We start from the raw sequence: 21,083 nt of genomic DNA, 5'->3' as shown, positions 1-21,083 counted from the left end.
AATTAAAAGCAAAAAAATAAACAGCTTGCAGATAAAAAAGCAATAACATGACAGTTGTGCGCTTGGAATACTGGTTCATGTTTAACTGTTATTGACACTGAATACTGACAATAAAAATTGTTATTGCATAAGAGACAAAACGAATTTGTAAACAATTATCTGCATAATTAGCCGGTAATTACGAGCCATTTGTAATTCACTACTTTGCGCATTTCAAAACAAAAAAAAAACAAAAAAACAAAAACTGAGTACTCGCGATTACCTTCACATTAAGCGCCGCTCGTGTTTACATTTTCATGCGCATTTTCCACGTGTTGTGCTCGAAATCAAACCAGGAACCATTTTTTGCAGCTCTAACACAAAATTCATAGCACTGGAAAATCGCTGTAACTTCACCAAATAATTCACAAAGCATGCTCAAGTTAATGGCGAACGATTGTAATGAGAATGGGTGTATGGAAAATTGGCATGAATTCAAGTACAGTGGGACAAAAGTGGGGTTTTCGTGTAAGATTATATATTTTAATGAATCAACGTCCGTTGAAATTGAGAAGAAATTTTATTGTATATATTTTTTGCAATACCTGCGGCTTAATTCTTTGAAAAATAAATACATTTTTGAAACTGAAAAAGTATTTATTTTCTTTAAAAAAATTAAAATATTTTTTTTTATTATATTATCTATTTTTAATTAATTATAAATAATTTTGAGATTTATTTTGAATTATTTTATTCAATAGATTTAAAAATAATTTCTAAATTAATTTTAATTTTAAGAAAACATTTTTTCACTTCACTTTCAATAAAAATTATTTTACGTACTTTTTATTCACTCTGGTCTAGAAAATGAATGACATGTCTTCAGCAACTGTATAATGACAACAATTTGAGTCAATGTCAGTAATTTTGAAATTATTGTGCATTATTTTTTAAATAATTAAATATTAAAATAATAGCTTAATGCAAATAAATATATTTACAAGGGTACACATTTCAAATTTCTTGCCATTTACAATGTTTTACCATCAGTCGGTGTTGCACGAGTTGCTCAGTGGACTGGAAAGAAAGTGCTGTAAAAAAATTGCTGCCAACCAACCAAATGTCATTCTGTGCCGTCAATGTGACTGTCTTTGCTTGTTTCCATGTTTTTTTTTGCTCTTTTATTGTTTTCGTGATTTGGTTTTTCTCCTCAGGTGGGTGGGTACATTTATTACGAATATAAATGGAAAATTAGTGCCATCGATTTTGTGAGTCGGTCAAGGTCAACTATTCACGGTTGTGAGTTGAACAAAATACGGTGATTTAATTGCGGGTTATTTACCCATTTCATTTATCACGATCAAATGTATGCATATCTATAGTAGTATCTAAGTACATATGTACTTATGTATATGTCAAACAAATGAGCCTAAATTTCGTGTATGGAATGTAATATGTTTTGAGAATTTTGGTTATTCGGAGTATTGATTCGTTCTATAATTTTCACATATATAGTATATCTATCGACAAGAATTTTCTTTTTTCAAAGCACTTACTTTCATTTCATGAGTTTCTACAACATCTTTAGAATATTGTCTTAAATTTTCAAGCTGATCCGAGTAATAACCTTAGAGATACGGTCTCAAAAGTTACGCGCTTTAGGGGAGCTTTATTTTGAGTGACAGTTTTGTGACAATTGAGTGAGAGAGTCGATTGTCAAGATTTCTCGAGAACTACTCAACCTATCTTAATGAAATTTTAGGCAGATCTTCTTTTTCTTCAAAAACAAAAACAAATTTTACTCGACTTTTTTAATGAAACCTCTACCGAAAATCAAATATTTGTTTTGATTTTTTTTCCTTCGTCCAAGTTCTGGTTTAAAGTCTTAACTAAAACGCATCTTTTCCTGAAATCTCTCTGGTAATGACATCTCAATAGTAGTAATAGTCATAATATATTTTTTTAAATTGCAGTTCTTCTCATTAAGCGTCTATTTTTATGACAATAAAAACATTTAACTAATTCTTACAATTTTTATTTAAGACAAGACTTCGGTTGTACCGAAGCTAATATACCATTCACAGCATTTCTTTTAGTAACTATGTGTTTAAGCAAATCTAAAGACGTAAAAAAAAGAAAACATTTTACTAATTCTTTTTAGCCGGGTTGTTTGCTAGAAACATTAATTAATTAATTACATATCACATGTATAACATGGATAACCTTACTGCTCGCTAACTTTCTAATATTTACTTTTAGAAGCAATAACAAGTGGAATTAGAGACAAAAGAGTCAAGTATTATAACCAATAATTAAATTTCGCTACGGTGAATACATTTTAACGCAAGATTTCTCCGTAAGACCTTCCAGTCTCTTTGATCAATTGATATAATGTGTTCGATTCGCTACTCTCTAACGTTTGGTGAATCGAATACAGTTTCTATTGCATTTCAAACATCACAGTCGGGTCTGAGTATAATATTTGAACTGTTATATCCAGAGGCAAGACTGTATGCCCTTTTTCGATTTTTTTTTTTTGAACTTTTACTCTTTCATTCGTCTACACTTTATCCACATAGTTTGCAAGCAAGTTCAAACTCTATATATACTATATACATATTATATATGTATATAAATACAGCCATTTGCATTGTATTACAACTCATTGTCACTTTATACGCTTCACTTGCCTAATATGTAATTAATCAGGCCGAAGCCAAAATTTTAATGTCTTAATTAAATGTTGCATGACATGCGAACCGGTGAATTGTTCAGACACACTTCCTAACATTGTATGTCATGTTATTGTAATGAAGGCGTCAACCACGCTGCTGCTGCCGCCGTCGCAACTTGACAAATGGCCACACCACTCCAAAAGTGATCATGGGCGCATGCGCACTGTGCCAAAACCAAACAAAGGCGTAGTGCAAAACTTGACCTCAACGTTGACAATCACAAGTCACTTGAGTGACCCCTAAAAGTGATCTGGAATTGCATAATGCCCGAATGGCGCGAATGCAAAGCCAATTTAAATCAATTTAATTGTTCGCACACATTTACCGTTGAGAATTGCAGGCGAGTGTGATTGTATATGCTTCATACTATTGGGTTTGGTTAACGCTCACTGGCTTACTGGCCCACTGCATGTATTTTGACCGTTAACTAGCTTGAGTACGCACTGTTATTGCTGGCTATTAGGTAAATGCGTTAATTTCCATTAAATTTATTTGTATTTTTCATTGCTACTGACTTCATATATTCCATTATGTTTTGCTTTTGTTGTGGCGTGCTGTGCGCGTTTAATTGATTTAAATGTTAAATTCAAACTCGTTTCCTAGCAAAAAGTGTAACAAATCCATTGTTGTGGAGTGTGTGTGTGGCACAAAAAAAAAATAAAAATGAAGTTGAAAAAAAGCTCAAAAGTTGGTGGCAAAAACACGCATGTCATGTTACAAATCTTAATGGGATCATAAATGTGATCTTTATGATCTTGAAATGATCGCTTAATTTGTATACAATGAGTGCATAATTTTTAAAAGCTTCAGCTATATAAATATGTATATTTGCTTGACACATTGTAGCTATATATTTTTTTAAACGCACTGGCGCTTACCGGCCTTTACTGCTTCTATTTTTGCCAGCTCACGTTTTGTTTACAGTAAATGTTTCTGTTGTTTTTTTGCCTGTTACATGGGATCGTCTTTCCAGCGGATACAGTTTTTTTTTTGTTTTTGTTTTTTTGTGATTGTTTTGATGTTTTTATTTATCTTTCAGTTGTAGTATGTTCGCTTGTCTAGCTGTGCGCTTCGTTTGCTGATGATCAGCTGACGAAAGCGCTGACGCAAGATCAACGCGTGAGTCAATGAAAACAAATTCATTGAAATGAAAGCAAATACCAATTAAAGTGGGGGAGTAGTTGTTTGTATGTATGTAAATTTTATTTTCATGTAAATAAAAATTTTATTTATTCTTTATTTAAGCGATTCAAAATCAAAAGAAATGAAATTTTGAAATACAGCACTTGTTGGCATTTAGATTAGCTGATTTTGCAGATCATACACCGACAGCTACTCTACTAGCTAAAATCTATTAAAATTATAAAAAAAATAACTATCTTAATATGTGACCTGGTCTACGAAAAGGGAGCTAATGAGCGAAAACTAGTTTTCTGGGAAACAGCTGTTAAAAATAAACAACTCTCATCTTCCATCCGAATCAACTAAAAAGTGAAAATTGATTTTTTGACACCTAAGCCCCCTTTCCGTAGACTAGGTCACATATATTAAAATATCTACTTAGGCTATTTTTTAATTTTCGTCAATGAGACGACTTATTCGAATATGCGATAAGTGTTAAAAAATAGCTGGAATTTTCGTTTCTTGAAAAAAATATTTAAACAATCGTTGTCGCCTTCAAAATAGTCTCAATTCGATATTATGCACTTATACCAGCGCTTCTTTCAATCGTGGAAACACTTCCCAAACTCAGTTTTTGCGATAGTCTTTGACTCTTTCGGTGATTTCATGACGTATGCGTGTAGAACGACGAACCCTTAAGATTATCTATATTTTTGTAAATTTGAAAAAATTACACGGAGCCATGCCTAGCTTCCATAATTGTAATGATATTAAATTCCCCTTATTTTTTGCACACACCTCGTCTAAATTTATATGTGTACGACAGACTGCCCTAAAAACCTTCGACAAACTAACTAAAAATATAAATTAGTATATATTAAAGTTTCCTGTACACACTTACATAAAATAGTTTACTATATACCTATATGTCGACAGAAATATTACTGACATTGTGCCGCCCACTTAGACATTGACTGTCGCCTTGATGTTGTTCACAATGTCACGCTAATTACGGTAATAATAATACGAATGTAAAATTAAACAAATAGAACTTAATAAGAACGTAAATGCTAATGGAAAATGATTACATACATACATACATATGAATGGAGGGCGGTGCCTTAATTTTCTTTTAATTTAAAAAAAAACTTCGAAAATGAAATTTTTATGTTATTTTGTTAGTTGATGCACAACATACAAAATATCTACTCTGTGTATACATATGTATATATTGTTATTTATTTCATTACAACTTCGCTACTGTGCTGCTTTTGCTCTAATTAGTGTGAAATTTCACAGTTTAGTGAAAAGTTATTTGTTGTTTGTGCCAATTTGTCAGCACTGAAAAGTTGTAAATTACTGAAATCAAGATGAGAGACTATTTTTACAGGGCACATGGTAACACAAACTAACACAAAATTACTGAAACAAAATTACGAATATATTTATACATATGAATATATGAATATATACCTACATACAACTCGTAAAAAATATTCGTGAATTCTTGGCCAAAAGCAATGCCTCAAGCTGACTTTTCCAAAAATAAAGAGAACCTCAAAGGTCAGTCAGCATACGAGAAATCGCCGAAAGAGCCAAAGGCTATGTAACCTAAAAATATAGTTTTTCGTCGATTGGAAGAAATTCCCTTTTTTGTACGAATTTTGCAGATATTCTACTCTATTTTAAATATTTTTTCAATAAGATTATACTATAGGTCTACAACTTTGCTTCCGCCGTTTTCCAATAGATGTCTCTAGGGTCAAGCACTGGTCGATTAAGTCGATTTTTTTTCGATCGTGGACATTTGTGTCAACATTAACCCAACAAAATATTTGTAGAGATCTGTTTGCATCCCAAACTTATTCTCAACTGAAAATGTCACTTTTTGAGCCGAATTCTCGACATTTGCGGGAAATTTTGCTTTTCTTTTTAAAGTGTGGCTGAGGCTCATTGACATTTATAACCATTTTTATACGAAAAAAAATTAAATTTACAAAAAATAACGGCGGAAGCAAAGTTGTAGACCTTGATAAGTTGTAGAAAAAATATGTTTATGGCTTTTATTATTATGAAGTATACAATATTTTTGGTATATTTTATTAAAATATTTGCTTTTTTTATATCCAATGTGGTCTCACTTTATTACTATCGCTTTAATTGCTTTTTGTCAATAATGTAATGATATGAAAAAATCTAAAAAATATTAAAAATGATTGTTCGCGCTTGAAAAACTTTTCCTCTCCTCTTTCGTTATTAAAATTAATTATTGCTGCTGTAAAAAAAGCTTGCCGTTGTAAAAAGCACAGCTTGAAAGTGTAATAAAACTGAGGACGTCAAAAAGTACGAGATAATAATAACAAAGCGAAAATATGAAAATATGAATAATATGATCAGAGAAATATTTTTCAAAAGTTCGTGTGCAAGTTACTAAGGACGCTCTAAGCACAAATCAGTCAACAAAAAATATTCTCACAAATTTTGAACAAAACTAAAAATTTACATAAGAGAAAAGAACTGTCAAATTTCGTATGAAATTTGAACAAAGTTCGTTTTTCGTTCATGACGTCACGAAATTATATACTCAGCTGTCAAACGAATTCCAAAAAAGTAACGAGAGTAAATTGTCGTAAGCTAATTTCTAACATTTTTGGAGAAAATCATCTCTTAAGATTGTATTCTCAAATAATATTTGATAACAGCATTCTAATATGAGATTGGTCTCCTCATCGTGGACTTCATAATCTTAATAAGAGAAAGTCGGCGAACTTTTATTGCGTATTTAAGTTTTATTTTTTATCAAAGAACACATTGTGATAAATACGAGAAATTTTATTTATTAAAATAATCTCTCATGTTCAATTTTCATCTCTTATTTACAAGTACAGGGCTTAAATAAGAAAGGAGATCCACTATAAGCATTCTAACATTTTTGATATTTTTTTGTCTAATTCCAAATTTACATGGCAACCCTCGCAAAATTTTTTCCCATGCAATATTGTACAAAAACTCCGTACTCCTTACAGCATATTATATTAAAACGAAAAACTTTGTAAACTGGGTCAATCTTAAGTTGAAATAAAAAGAAATTCTAATTAGAGACATTGCATTAAAATTGGACAAATTGAAAGTCATTAAAAGTGTGAGCCAAGGCGCGGAGAGCATAAGTCAGGCTGAGAAAAAATAATCAGAGTGTGCTCGACACTCCAATAACAGAACAATAAATATTAGCAACAACAAAAAGAGCATATACAACGCCACCATAGCAAAAAAGTTGTCGCTAATAGTGAGCAGTTCACCGCACCGACCGTATCTCACTGAGTGACGCAGTCTCTTCTAAACGGTAGTTAAGATGAAAATCGCTGCCAAACGGTGGAAAATTTTAAATTTCATGCTACAGCTCAGCTCATGACAACCATAGAGATGTATGTAAAATGTTACTGCTTCCAATACGACTCACCTGCACCGTGACCCCCTGCGCTGAGTGTAGACTGCTGAAGATGACGAACGAAAAACAAGGGAAAAGATAAATAAAAATGTTATAATTAGTAGTCACGACAAACCATTTACAACGCAGAAGCGCTGGAGAGTTGGTTGAGAACAGAGGGGTGTGTTGGCAAGCGTGTGCGGTTATGGAAATTGTGATTTGGCCCTTGGTTGTGGCGAAGGAATTGAAATGTACACGTAAAACGTAAATACTAATGTACCGGTAACCTTGGCCTTAACTTGAGGGTCGCTTCAATTTTGCTTTGCACTTCGGTTGTTGTTGCTGCTGCTGTTGTTGTTTCTTCGCTGGTTGTTGTGACAAAAACGTGTGGGCTAAACCCAACAACAACAACACACGTCTCATTCTTTCCTCACTGCATCCGTGGCAGCTTTGCTTCTAAGGGCGCTGAATTTTGTTGTCACCGTTACGGTAATTGGCATGGCAGTTGAAGTGTGAATTACTTAGAGAGAGGGACGGGGGTAAGTGCGGAGCGCAGATTACGCAAATGTAAATTAAAATAAAGCCGGAAAGTTGCTGCAAGCTAATAAAAGTTTATTTTGCCTGTGTTACTAAGTTTAGATTTTAAGTGCAGCAAGTTTTAAAAAAATGTAAATAAATGTTTTGTAGTTGCATGAAAATGTGTATTTTTATTTTCTTGTATGCTAATTTGTTTTTAAATGTATTTATTGTAGGTTTCAAGATAATTCAATTCAGATACCAGCATTCAGAAATGAGCTTAAGCTTTTATTCATGGACTTTATATACTCAATAAGAGAAAATCGGCGAGCTTTCATCGGTGATTTCAGTTTTAATGATATTAAATTGTTTTTTGATTAGGTTCTATGTCTGGTGAACACTGTCGATAAGTTGAAAAGATCACAGTAATGCATAAACATTTTTATACTCTCGCAACAAAAGTTGCTAAGAGAGTATTATAGTTTTGTTCACCTAACGGTTTTTTGTAAGTCATAAAACTAAACGAGTTAGATATAGGGTTATGTATATCAAAATGATCAGGGTGACGAGACGAGTCAAAATCCGAATGTTTGTCTATCCGTCCGTCCGTCTGTCCGTGCAACGGATAACTTGAGTAAAAATTGAGATATCTTAACGAAACTTGGAACACGTATTCCTTGGCACCCTGAGGAGGTTGCTTTCGAAAATGGGCAAAATCGGACCATTACCACGCCCACAAAATGGCGAAAACCAAAAACTTATAAAGTGTCATAACTAAGCCATAAATAAAGTTATGAAAATAAAATTTGGAACATAGGATGGTATTAGGGAAGGGCACATTTGGATGTAATTTAAATATAGGTTTTTTTGTATATAACTCGCAAACCAATAAAGCTATATAAACCAAACTTTCAGCAGTCGTTTCTTTTAGCCATTTCCTTATACAGTACAAAAATGAAAGAAATCGGATAATAACCACGCCCACCTCCCATACAAAGGTTAGGTTGAAAATGACTAAAAGTGGGTTAACTCACTAATGAAAAACGTCAGAAACACTAAATTTTACAGAAGAAATAGCAGAAGGAAGCTGCACTCAGATTTTTTTACAAAATTAAAAGTGGGCGTGGCATCTCCCACTTATGGGTCAAAAACCATATCTCAGGAACTACTCGACCGATTTCAATGAAATTCGGTATATAATACCGGGTGTAATTTCTTGATACCCTGATGACACATGTGAAAAATGGATGAAATCGGTTCATAACCACTATACATAAGGAACAGATGAAGATAGCGGAATAAAACTTTACACAAATAGTACATATCATCTCTGGCTTCACTTAAGAAAAAATTGTCGAAAACGGACTATAACTTTTCAAGGCCCCTGTTATCGAACATGTTGAACTCCGCGCCTAAGGGTAAATTTTAACCGAAAATATGGATAAATCTCTCTGATAATTTAATGTAATTCAGAGGAAATTGTTTATTCTAATAGTGTGTCTCGGTTCCAAAAATTATTAAAATCGGATAATAACATCTCCTAGCTCCCATATACCTAATTATATGCTTTTCAAAAATATGGTGGGCCTTAATCTGCATATATATATTGATTAATATGTGAGATATCTTAGCGAAATTAAGTGAGTCTTGGATATAGTGTACCTTGCTGGTGAAAATGAATGAAATATATTCTATTAAACTTTGTGCCGAATTTATAGGTAAATTTGGGTGTTATCTTAATAAAATTTCTTCAATAAATTGCGAGAGTATAAAATGTTCGGTTGCACCCGAACTTAGCCTTTCCTTACTTGTTCGAAATAATTATTATTCAAAATATTTTTCGCAAAAGAAAGCTTTTCTTAAAGCTTAACTTGGAGCTTTAAGGGCATTATTGATGAGGAATCTTATATTTATAAGATATTCTGTTTTCTTCTGGCTTTCAATTTGTAAATAATTATTATTTTTGATACCATAATCTTGCAAGCTTACCAAGTAGGATTTTTTTACCAGTCAATCGAAAGCTCACAAGTTTTAGAAAACTCTTTTTCAAAGAATGTTGTCCACGACTAGTAATGTCACACTTCTGATATACTTTCGATTACAAAAAGGCAATAAATATACGGAAAAGCTCAGTAAATAGTTTGCTAAGTTTTTTTGTATTAGATAGTATTATGTTTAGTAAAAGCTCAAATTCCATCTATTACCGCAGAAGACGTCTTTTTTTTACAAATTAAAAGGATTTTGTTTAATATTAAACTCAAGAAATGGGATTTAAAATTTTCAAATTTATCTAGACTATATAAATACAATAAAAATGACAGAATTATAGGAATTTTTCATTAAGCTCAACACTGATTTATTTACCTCTATATAGATTACAAAAATCTGAACCTATCTGTCAAGCTACGAAAATATCGCTACTGAAAAGGCTCTTCATTTCAAATTCACTTTCATTCCATTTCATTTGCATTCCACATTTTCTATGCTAATTTATACAATGACGATTCTCAACAGAAAACGCTTTCTCTACGCGATAATGGTAGTATTCCAATTTTATGAAAGAACATTAGGTGAGTGTGGGAGAAACGCATGCGGAGTTTATAAACATTTAGCCACGACGACTTCATTTAATTCATAGTAATGACAGACTAAATTGTATAAGAAATTGCTGGCGAATACCGCGATTTTGTTTTCAATTTTGTGTGTTAACTGTAAGCTACTTCAACAAAAAGTATTTATATTCAAATTTATTGCATTAAATTATAAAGTGTGGATCAATAGCTTAGAACTTTTACATTAATTGAAATGAAATGTGTTTTAGAGGAAAGTGGTGGAGAGATATTTGTTTTGTTTATTTGAAGGAAAAATGTAGCACATACACGCTGCTGTTCCATTCTCTTATGTCTAATGTTGACCGACAAATCGAGGTATTTATGTTTTGACCCTGAGTGACTAATCAGGTTTGCTAAACTGGGCGATGTTATTGGGAGTTTTATGGAAGAGAGAGCTTTGTTTTGTGATCTATCTCTTCTCTTTGTCCTTAATTTTTTTTTATCTATATCAAACTTTTCGAAACAAAACTTTCCTGTTGGGTTTAGATGCCTGCTTTTAGAACAAATTTGTCTCCAGAATCCTTCTCTATGAATTCGAAGTTATCTGTGACGTTTCTTATACTCTCTGGCACTAGCTACTCGTTTCTTCTTACTGAACCAACATAATAAAGCATTTCTCAAAGGAGAAAGCATTTAAGCATTTATTATATTTTTATATACCATGAGCGCTTATATTCATAACCTAAAAACCAATTAAATCCATTTTACATTACTTATTTCATACTTTGCCCTCCCATTGAATATCTCGCTTTCGCTTGAAATTTTTACAATAATCATTAAATAGAGCGTTCTCAAATTTCTGTGTTAATGAAAGTAGTCATGCTTTCCCTTCAAGGATATTATTGACGTGTATGCTGTTGCCAGATCTCGATGAGCGGCAGGTATACACAGCGACAGACGCTTTATCGTTAATTCCATCATTTCTTTTTTGCTTATACCCCACCACGCGCGTTTTTTCTCCATCAGCTTAATTGAATAGCTTGTCTGTTTGGTAAGCACAATTTATACGCGCTTTCTTCGTGGCCATCAGTGGAATGGTGCGATTTCACGCTTGATTATTTGGCTTCATCATAGTATTTGCAACGGTTTTTCTTGCGCGCGCTCACTAATTTAATTAAATTTCATTCTTTAGCTCCTTGCTTTGTCGGCCTCGTAATCAGCCTCGACGCACTGCATTCGCATTGTTGTCAGGTGTATCAGACTTGAATGCCCCGCCTATTTATATACCGTGTGATTATTTTTGTGTTTGTGCAAGTGTGAATCTGCAATTGTACTCGATTGTAGTTACACTGAAATTCCAGAAATTTTTTGTTGTCTCTATATCAGTCGGTGTCGGTATATACCTTTGTGCATATATAATTAGCTGGGAAATTGGATATCCTTTTTTTGTTGTGCGTCCACTTACCTGTTTCAACTTTAATTGGCTGGCTGATGGACAGCTGTCACAGCTTTCACTTTCCCTACTCAGCAACGGCGAAGTTAGCAATCTGGTTTGAGCAGAACTCATTTGCCTGCTTGTTAATCCTTTTTACAAACAACTATTTACATAAAATGTGTTTTAATTTTATTTTTAACTTTAAAATGGATTTTTTGTTCACAGTGGATGCTTTTTACTTGAATTGTAAAATCTCTGATTTAACACCTGGAGGATAACGAAGATAAAAATAATGTGTTTTTTTGAATGAAAAAAAAATGAGCTCAGCTTTTCTGCTGGCAATAATTGAAGTACAAGCAGATACTAATAGGCTAAGCTCTTCTGTTTATAAAATTAACTTTTTGAATAAATACTGAATAACCAATAGAAATAAGTAGTATGTACCACACTTTTAAATATGATCTGACTCTGATCGGGTAAACATTTTGACAGACGTCAATTATCAAAATTTGTCTGAAAGAAGACTTGATATGGAACATAGCGTGGCTTTTTACTCGACTGTTCAGCTTGAAAAATCTCGGATATCGGGTAAATGGGCTGGAGTCAAATTCAGCCGACTAAACAGATTTGTGGTAAGTTTAAAACGCTCCGTTAGTATATGATCCATTATCAGTTACCTTAAGTGTAATCGATTATATCGATCAACAATTTAAGATTTAAAGTTGCTAAAGTATCTCAAACGCGGCTTAAAGAATTGGATGCTCAAGGATCACCTCATGTCCTGGACATCTGTAACAGGGGGTGTACCACTTTGGGGTAGTGTTGACAGCTGACTTCTAGGAAAGAGAGAAATAAGCAGTATCGTAAAGGTTGTCGCGGAGCATTTACCTCTCAGATCCAAACTTCTAAAACTTGGCTTGATAGAATAGCCCTTTTGAATGACCCAATATGCTCTCAATATTCCATTTTAAAGGAATACAATTTGGCAGAAAAGATGAGAAATTTTTAGAAATTTTAGTTGTTGAATGGTGTTCAATTGGTGATCTCTTGGAAATGCAATAGGCCACATGCGGTCAGACGCTTCTGCCTCCCTTTTCAACTACTTAAATTTATTTTGTATATATGTACATATATATATATATCTTAATAATATAAATAAAACGTATAAAATTCAGTGAGAATTTTGATTAGCGTAATGTGTTTACCCCTTACGTGGTAATATCGACCACCGGCGTCATAGGATATTTATTAGCCTATTTGATAAAATTTGTTTACTCAAGAGAGAATCTAAAAAAAATATGTAATTTGATAAAAAAAAAATGTGATGTAATTCGTTCCGTACAACCTATAAAACGAACTTAAGTCTGGAAATTTGTCAAGATTTGGCTTCATTTGTGTTCTTAGGTTAGGTTAGGTTGAGTGGCTGTCAAACGACGAAGCTAGGCCTTTGGGAGGCCTATTGTGATACCATTGGGACTGATATCCCTCACACTATCGAGTCATCATTAAACCACCCTGTGATCCTAATAAAGTGAAAAAGTTCACACAATTTGACATGAGCAACTTCGCCCACATCCTCGAGAAAACCGCGTCCAATAGTTGCGATTATTTTTCTGTACAGAGCCTTGCATCCACAAGGAAGGTGTGTAATCGTTTCTTCTTCTTCTTGGCAGCTCCTGCAGTAATCATTGAAAGGTAGGCCTAGTCTGCTGGCGTGTCTCCCAATCAGACAGTGTCCCGTTAACACCCCTATAAGGGTTCTTGTTTCATTCCTCTTAAATTTCAGTAAGCGGCAAGTACGGCTCTTGTTCCACTCTGGCCACGTTTGTCTACTTACGGAGCAAGTCGTTACTTGTTTCCATTGTGATTCAGCCGTATCTACTGCATGTTTATCGATTAAATATTTGCAGGTTGCCAGAGGTATATACATAGATTGCCTCTTTATCGGCCTCCAACTGCAGTGTAGTGCCTAGTCTGGCTAGTTCATCTGCTACACAGTTCCCAGGCATGTCACTATGTCCTGGGACCCATTGTAGGTGTATCGTGAAATATGACGTCATTGTCAATAATAAATCCAAGCATTCTTTCACTTTCTTAGAAGATATTCTATGCGACTTTAATGATTTTAAAGCCGCTTGACTATCCGGGAATATGAATAACTGTCTGGCCGCTAACACTCTTTTTGACAGAACGAGAAGGCTTTTTTTAATTGCAGTGATTTCTGCTTGGAACACACTGCAATGATCCGGTAGCCGGAAGGCGATTCTGGTATCTAGTTTTTCTGAGAATACCACACCTCCAACTCGTTTGTCTAGTTTTGACCCGTCCGTGTAGATACTTATCGCTGAATCTTTGTCCACTTTTCCCATATTCCACTCCTCTCTAGAGGGGAATGATATATGTGATATTTGTGTTCTTACTAATTCAAAAATTTCAAAAAATCTATTATGTCAAAATAAAATATAAATTTTTATTGACCTAATTTAGTCAGAAAAGTCAGATAATAATTCTGTGCCTAATTAAACATTTGCGCTACTATTTATTCATCGGAAATTTTAAGAAATCTTCTAAAATTATTTGTATTAAAAATCTTGCAGTTTTTATTACATACTAGCTTTACTTATGGTAGGTAGTTGACTGAATTAACTGATTCATATAATGTACAATGTTTTTTAAGTTCACACTTCTTTGACTGATTCTTCTATCAGCCCATAAAGCAGCTTAATTAAGTCTTTTGATGTTTTCTTTTCGCTTACTCATTCGTATTTTCCTTTTACTTTCTATGAAAACAGTACGGAGCACAGAAGAAAAAATTAACAGCTAGCTGACACTTAGCAATGAAATTTTCTTTTGTCGCAGCAGAAAGATTGCAAATCAATGTCAATTGGTCGCGTTTTGTTTAGTCATAATTGTATACTCGTATTCATATTCGTATTTAGTCAACTATATTTACAACAATTACTTCGTTGACAGCATTAGACTTTGATTTTGATTTTGATTTCGCTGACGCATGCTGACCATAATAATTATTTATTTTTTAGTTTTCTTTCTTCTATTCTAATATTTTTTTTTTATGCCAAATCATCTCTGCAATTGTCATGGCACTCGCTTTTATTGGTCTCGATAAGTGAAAATTCTTTTGCGAATGCGGTCATTAGTGTTCGGCGTTTGTAAGCGAAAGTGTGTGTGTGTGTGTGTGTGTGTGTATGCGTGTGTACTCATGTGTTTGTCGCTCATTGGCAACACTTTCATTAACATTGATGACATTTTCACTAGCACTATCGTCGCTTCAATTGCCATTCTGATGACAAAAATTCACGCTAAGATAAGTTGTGTGCCACTGTCTGTCTGTCTGTTTGTCCATCTTCGCACGTTTGCTGATTTGCCAAATGCGATTCGCCACTGTCTCATCAATTGAACAATTTCATTTGCTACACTTTCGTTTCATTTCATTTCATTGCGTCGCTGTTGTTGTATTTTTTTTTTGTTTTTTGGTTTTCTTCAAGCGACAGTGCAAGTGTTCTAAATTTCTGCAATGAAATTTTATGAATGGGCATTTGTGGTTTTTGAATAAATTTAATTTTGCCATTATTTAAATTGTGGAAAGTATGTCAGAGAGTCTGCATTTTTATACGTGTATGATCTATTGTATGCTAGTTGGCTTGATAAGGCACTTAAGTGGGTATAGCATTGAAGGTTATATATAATATAATGTGATATTTAAGTAACCAAAAATATTCCAAAAAATACAGATTTTATTACAAATCGTCGAACTTTAAAATTGTGTTTATTTCTATATCTGATAGACAAGGTTATATTCTGTCTTTCTGACCAGATTCAAATACATTTCAACTTCCCTAACTCAAATCACCATAATCGAAAATAAAACTTCGAGTTAAAGTGACTTCCGAGTTACGGAAGGTAATTTGTATGAAATTTGTAGCTGTTGAAAGTATCATTTATACCAGTAGTTCTAATATATATTTCCCCAGCTTTTTTCATATTTTAACACATTTACTATTATGCTTTAAAGCAGTTTATACCAATCATTTTAAAGCTTTTTGTTATTTATATTCGAAACTATTTCTGCTGAAAACCTCCTCTTAATGCTTCCACTATTTACAATCTATATTTTTCTTCAAATTCCCTAGAAAATTCCCAACACATACTAATTAAGAACAGAAGCAGAATTCAAGTGAATATAACATATCAATTAACCAATTCTCGGAGCAGAAACAGCATAATGACTTATTCCTACTAAAATTTTGTTCGTCTACAATTTAGCTGTCTATCATCGTACGCTTCAGAGCACCCTTTATAGTACAGGCATCCATTTTTCCATTCATCGTATTCGCCCACAGCATCATTTCCGTAGTATTGAGAACTGTCAGTTTTGAATTCAAAGTGAATGTGGAATTTGCAATGCAGATTTTCACACTTCAACAATATATTCATTCATTCATTCATATTAACCGTTACGTTTTTTACAAAGAAATTGTACGAGCAAATTGAAAGCAATGAATGTGTGATAAGAAAAATGCAAAAATTCAAATTCATATGAATAGTGTAGCTGTAAATAGAGGAATTCTTCGACTGATAGCAATTTTCAAGTTTACTAAGAAATGCATTACGGATTCTTTGAATTCTGCAGAAATTTGTGACAATGGATGAAATGGAATTGGAAACATCTCTACACTATTGTAGGCAATAGAGAGTGCTCTGCTTGACTGTTGTTTGGTGAAGGTCGTCCAAAACGCTCGAAAACACAATATTTGATTGACAAGGTTTAGCCATATGATGGGATTCATGGGATTCATATGCAATTATTTTCACTGAATACCTTGACCTTGGTAAAACAATCAATAAACAATATTACAGTGCGTTATTGGATCGATTGGAGTTCGAGGTCACAGTTAGACCAAGAGGAAATATATACTTTTCAAACCCTTGGATGAAAAAATAATGCTGGACGAAGTAACAGCGAAGATTCCAGTGATGACAATTCTTGCTGTATTCTGTCAACTCATTTTCAAGATCAGAATATAGCCTCGAATGGTAACGGGTTTCAGTTTCTTCGTTTAAAGCTGCTTTGCGGAACTTGAGTAAGTCTGTGTAACAACAATATCGGTGAGAGTAAAAAATATTTCTCTCGAGTATAATCTATCATTTCCTTTTATGCATTGTTTTGAAGTCTCAAGGACTCATTAAGTGCAAATGATAGCATATTATTTACCTAGTGCTCATTAGTCAAATGATATATAATATATTAGCCTACTTCCTTGTTCAATTTAAAGAGTGGAAAAGTAAATACTCGATTATACAAAGAGGGTTAAGTCAGTATATGGACAACGATCATTTTGTATTCTAATCAACCACTGGAAATTCAAATCTGACAGTTTGATTGCACAAACTAAAATAAAAAGAACTTTGAAGTTTCCCGGAAAATATTACTATTAACAGAAATAAAGTGGTTTTTGTTTAATTTAATACTAAATCAATTTCAATTAATGATGTGATTAATACTACATTAAGTTGAGTAAACAACTCACAACAACGCTCAAGTGAGGTATACTATATTATAGAGCTATTGATAAATAGTAGATAACTTGGTATTTAATTTAGTAGCACTCCAATGATAAAGCCGCGTGGATCTTCAGGAAAAATAATAATATTTTCGGCTTAAAATGAACATTACAGAGTTGTACTTGAGCTATCACAGCAAGTCGGGTGAACAGGATGACGATGCGAATCTCGTGGCCGCACACGCGACAATGCAAGTCATACACAATCATCTGCTACATATGGGCACATTCTTCACGCTCACTTTATGCTGCCGCAATCGACACACATGCAATTTCTATAACAATCTCATGGAGAAGCTATTCCATATGTGGGGTCTATCGATGGTGCGCTTTGTGGTGCTGCAAGAGAACTCAACGCAACGTGTGATTGGTTCGAGGCGTTATAATATGATATTAACGGATTCATATGAGGCATTTCGGTGGGTCGATACTCATTTAAATTTTAGACAATAATATAATACTTTATCAATTCTAGTGAGATTGACGTTGCGTACTACACGCGTAACAACAACTACAACGAGTACTACTATATCTTTCTGCAAGTGCGCGACGCCTTTGCGCAGTCCAATCTCAAGCAGATTTTTGCTTATTGTTGGGCGAATGCGATGATTAACTGTAGTGTACAGTTACAGAATTCACATGGTGAGATTACGGTCTACTCTTACTTTCCATTTACGGAACAATGTTGCGGTTGCGTGGAACCGGTGCTTATAAGTCGTTTCAATGGCACTGATTTCGTAAAGCCGATACTATTTCCACGCAAATTAAAGAATTTCCACGGTTGTGTTTTGCGCGCTGCCATTTGGCATATACCACCTTTCGCCTACTTGCAGTCGGATGAGCGGGGCGTCAGCCAAATTGTGGGTGGTATTGAGGGTCATCTGCTGTTACAGTTGAGTGAAATATTGAACTTCACCATCGAAGTGAAGGTGCCACCGGATAATATATTTCAAATAGGTGCGATCCGAATGGTAAGTTATTTAGAAAACTTCCGAATTCGAAAATAATTATTTTATATCAACATGTCTTGCTTCAGCTACAAGACGGCGAGGTCGATATGAGTTTGGGTAGTATCGGTCAGTCGCCTGCTCTACTCGAAATCGTCTCAAGCGTCGCCAGCTATTATCAGACGCGACAGATATTGTGTCTGTCGAAGAACGCTTATTTTTTGAATTCGCTTGAGGAGCTCATATTTCCTTTCGATACGACCACTTGGTTATTGATTTGGTGCGCCTACCTTCTATGCTGGGCCTTGTGCTATCTATTGACCAAATATTGCAGACACTGCTTTGAGCAGAATGTGCAGCCGCTTTTGAACTACCTCGCTATATTACTCGGCATGCCGACGACACATACTCCAATGCGCTATTATGGACGTCTACTATTCCTCACCTGGTTATGTTTTACACTCTTGATACGCGCCGTGTACCAGGGTGTGCTGTTCACCTATGCACATCATGATACGATTGCACCCATTCCAACAGATTTCAGTGAACTTGTTGCGCGCAATTTCACAACCGTTATGTCGAAAATGAATCGCGATTTATTATCGGATGTGCTTTTTTTGCAGAGATTACCAGCGTTTACAACAAAGCGCTTGAACGGCACGAATGCTTTCGATTACATACGGCATATCTCGAAGCGAAATTATGTTGCAATTGAACCAGTCGATTACTTGCATTACTACGAGAAAGAGCAGAACAAGACGGGCCTTTTTGTAATGATGCGCAAAGATCTCATGAATTTTCAAATCACCATGTATTTGGCAAAACACTCGTTTTTGATTGACCAATTTGAGGAGGAGATTTGGTGGATACGTTCGACGGGTTTGCTAAAGCGCTGGACTCTGGTAGAGTTGGGCGCGCGAAAAATTGTGGAAGATACAGATGCGGTTGATGTCATTATTTTGGAGAATTATTATGCTTTATTTGCTATGCTTGGTATTGGTTTGGCTGTTGCGTTGTTGGTCTTTGGCTTGGAGATTTTGTCACTTCGTGTTCGGTTTTTGAGAAAACTGTTCTTGAAAATAGAGTATTTTCTGGAATAGAACATTTCATGGCTTATTAAACACCCAGTTAAGACGCTAACATGTTATGTATACACAAAATATAATATCTATAATAAAAGGAATTAAAAAGCTAAGCTAAAATATTTGCAATTTATGGCATGTGAAAGTTCCAAGCTATACTTATTTAAACTGTGCGGTCTTTAAACATTCATACTGATATTTAAGAAAGCAAAATACAGTGAAATGTTCGATGTACTCAGCGCCTCAGTTTCTCAAAACTTGCGTTAATATTTGATACTCTTTGATTATACTCTAGATCTAAAGGTCGTCAAGTAATATTTGAAGGTTTGGTGTGAAAATTCCTGAAAAATGCAACCTTCCATTAAAAATCTCAGAATATCTTAGTGATTAAACACATACTCAAAGTCTTCTGAGCTTAACGTTATTGGCACCACTTTCGGTTAGTAAGAGCTTTACTCATACATATAATTGGATTTTACTTTAAGAGCTTTATTCAATCAAACAATTGGATAACCTTTGACACAGAAAAAAATTATTAGTCCAAGGGTGTAGATTGTTTAATTTTTTTGGGTTCTTGTTATAGAGAGAAGATCTCTACGAGTTTGGTATGTAGAAAAGTTGTATCTCTTTCTCTTCTGCAGAAATATGTGATGCCCTGTATTGGGTCGGCGAACAGCCCTTGGTCGGATCCGAAAATCCGAGTCAATCCCGGTAGAATCGGCTGTTATGTCCCATATGATGGCCTGAGAATTTTTTCTCCTACGACCAGTAAATAGACCTTTTCGGACAGCTCCTTCTTCTAACTACTGTATCTTTAAAACGACTTGGAATTTTTAAAAAACACTTTTCTAATTTTTTGAGCCCATCACACGGGATAACCCCTTAAGGCATAATGGTCTCGTATTTTAATGTTTTACGGGTCTTCGAAAAGGCAGCAGATGGCTACTACAATCAGAAAACTACTCGGCTTCCATTGTTGTCTTAAAAAACGTAAAAGCTTGCAACAAAAACAGAAAAAATAGCGGTCGAAAGAGGGTTGCTTGTTTGCGGTCAACAGAGGGTTTGTGAAGGATTGATTATTAGTATATTAGTGTCACCGCCACTTCAGTTCCATACACTTTTCTCGCACTCAAATGATTTATTTTTATTATTTATTTATTTTCTTTTTTTTCGCACACGAATTCGACATATCCCGACACGACACGTGTCAACAACTCTATGTGAAGACACGCCCTACACAAACACAACAATAAATTACAGCTCAAAGTTGAAAATGCTAAATGCATTGAATAACACACTCAAATACCACTACAATTTCAAGGCGAAACTGTATACTATAAGGATGAATAAAAATAGCAAAAAAGCTAAGTGTGCGCCTGTGTGTGTGTGTGTGTTTTGACCTAGAAAGTATACTTTTTTTGTCAGTATCATGAAAAGAAAACGTGCATTTAAAGTATTTAACAACACACTTCTAGTATGTATATTGAGTGTGAGTGTGTGTTTGTCGGTTGTTGTTGTTGTTTGTAGTTGTGCATCCATAGAAAGTGTGCACATTTAACGTTGCACTTGATTCAATCATTTGTGCTGTGCATGACGATGCACTACGAGTACGATGCCAATTTACGAGTTTACGCCTCCATCCGGCGACCCCCGCACTCACTTGTCCCTGAAGATAGCCCCGCTGGACATGTCTCTGCCTATGCGTG

The 21,083-nt window shown here is 34.4% G+C and overlaps 2 protein-coding genes across 2 annotated transcripts in view; both read left to right on the top strand.

Annotated features, from left to right (window-relative positions):
- LOC105208822 (60S ribosomal protein L30) overlaps positions 1–21,083 on the top strand; it is a 134,605-nt gene that overhangs the window by 61,032 nt on the left and 52,490 nt on the right. The window lies entirely within an intron of this gene.
- LOC105208824 (uncharacterized) lies at positions 17,244–19,486 on the top strand. Its single transcript, XM_011178878.3, has 3 exons — positions 17,244–17,767; positions 17,824–18,319; positions 18,385–19,486. The coding sequence occupies exons 1-3, from the start codon at positions 17,451–17,453 to the stop codon at positions 19,393–19,395; spliced, it is 1,824 nt and encodes a 607-aa protein (XP_011177180.3). The 5' UTR covers positions 17,244–17,450; the 3' UTR covers positions 19,396–19,486.

Source organism: Zeugodacus cucurbitae, chromosome 5 (genome assembly GCF_028554725.1).
Source record: "Zeugodacus cucurbitae isolate PBARC_wt_2022May chromosome 5, idZeuCucr1.2, whole genome shotgun sequence".
Classification (NCBI taxonomy): domain Eukaryota; kingdom Metazoa; phylum Arthropoda; class Insecta; order Diptera; family Tephritidae; genus Zeugodacus; species Zeugodacus cucurbitae.
This window is presented reverse-complemented; position numbering and strand designations above follow the sequence as displayed.

Bases quoted from the DNA above. Each gene is read 5' to 3' on its own strand.
- LOC105208824 (XM_011178878.3), top strand. From the start codon at position 17,451: ATGAACATTACAGAGTTGTACTTGAGCTATCACAGCAAGTCGGGTGAA. The intron at 17,768-17,823 runs GTGGGTCGATAC...TATCAATTCTAG, and splicing joins GATTCATATGAGGCATTTCG to TGAGATTGACGTTGCGTACT. The intron at 18,320-18,384 runs GTAAGTTATTTA...GTCTTGCTTCAG, and splicing joins AAATAGGTGCGATCCGAATG to CTACAAGACGGCGAGGTCGA.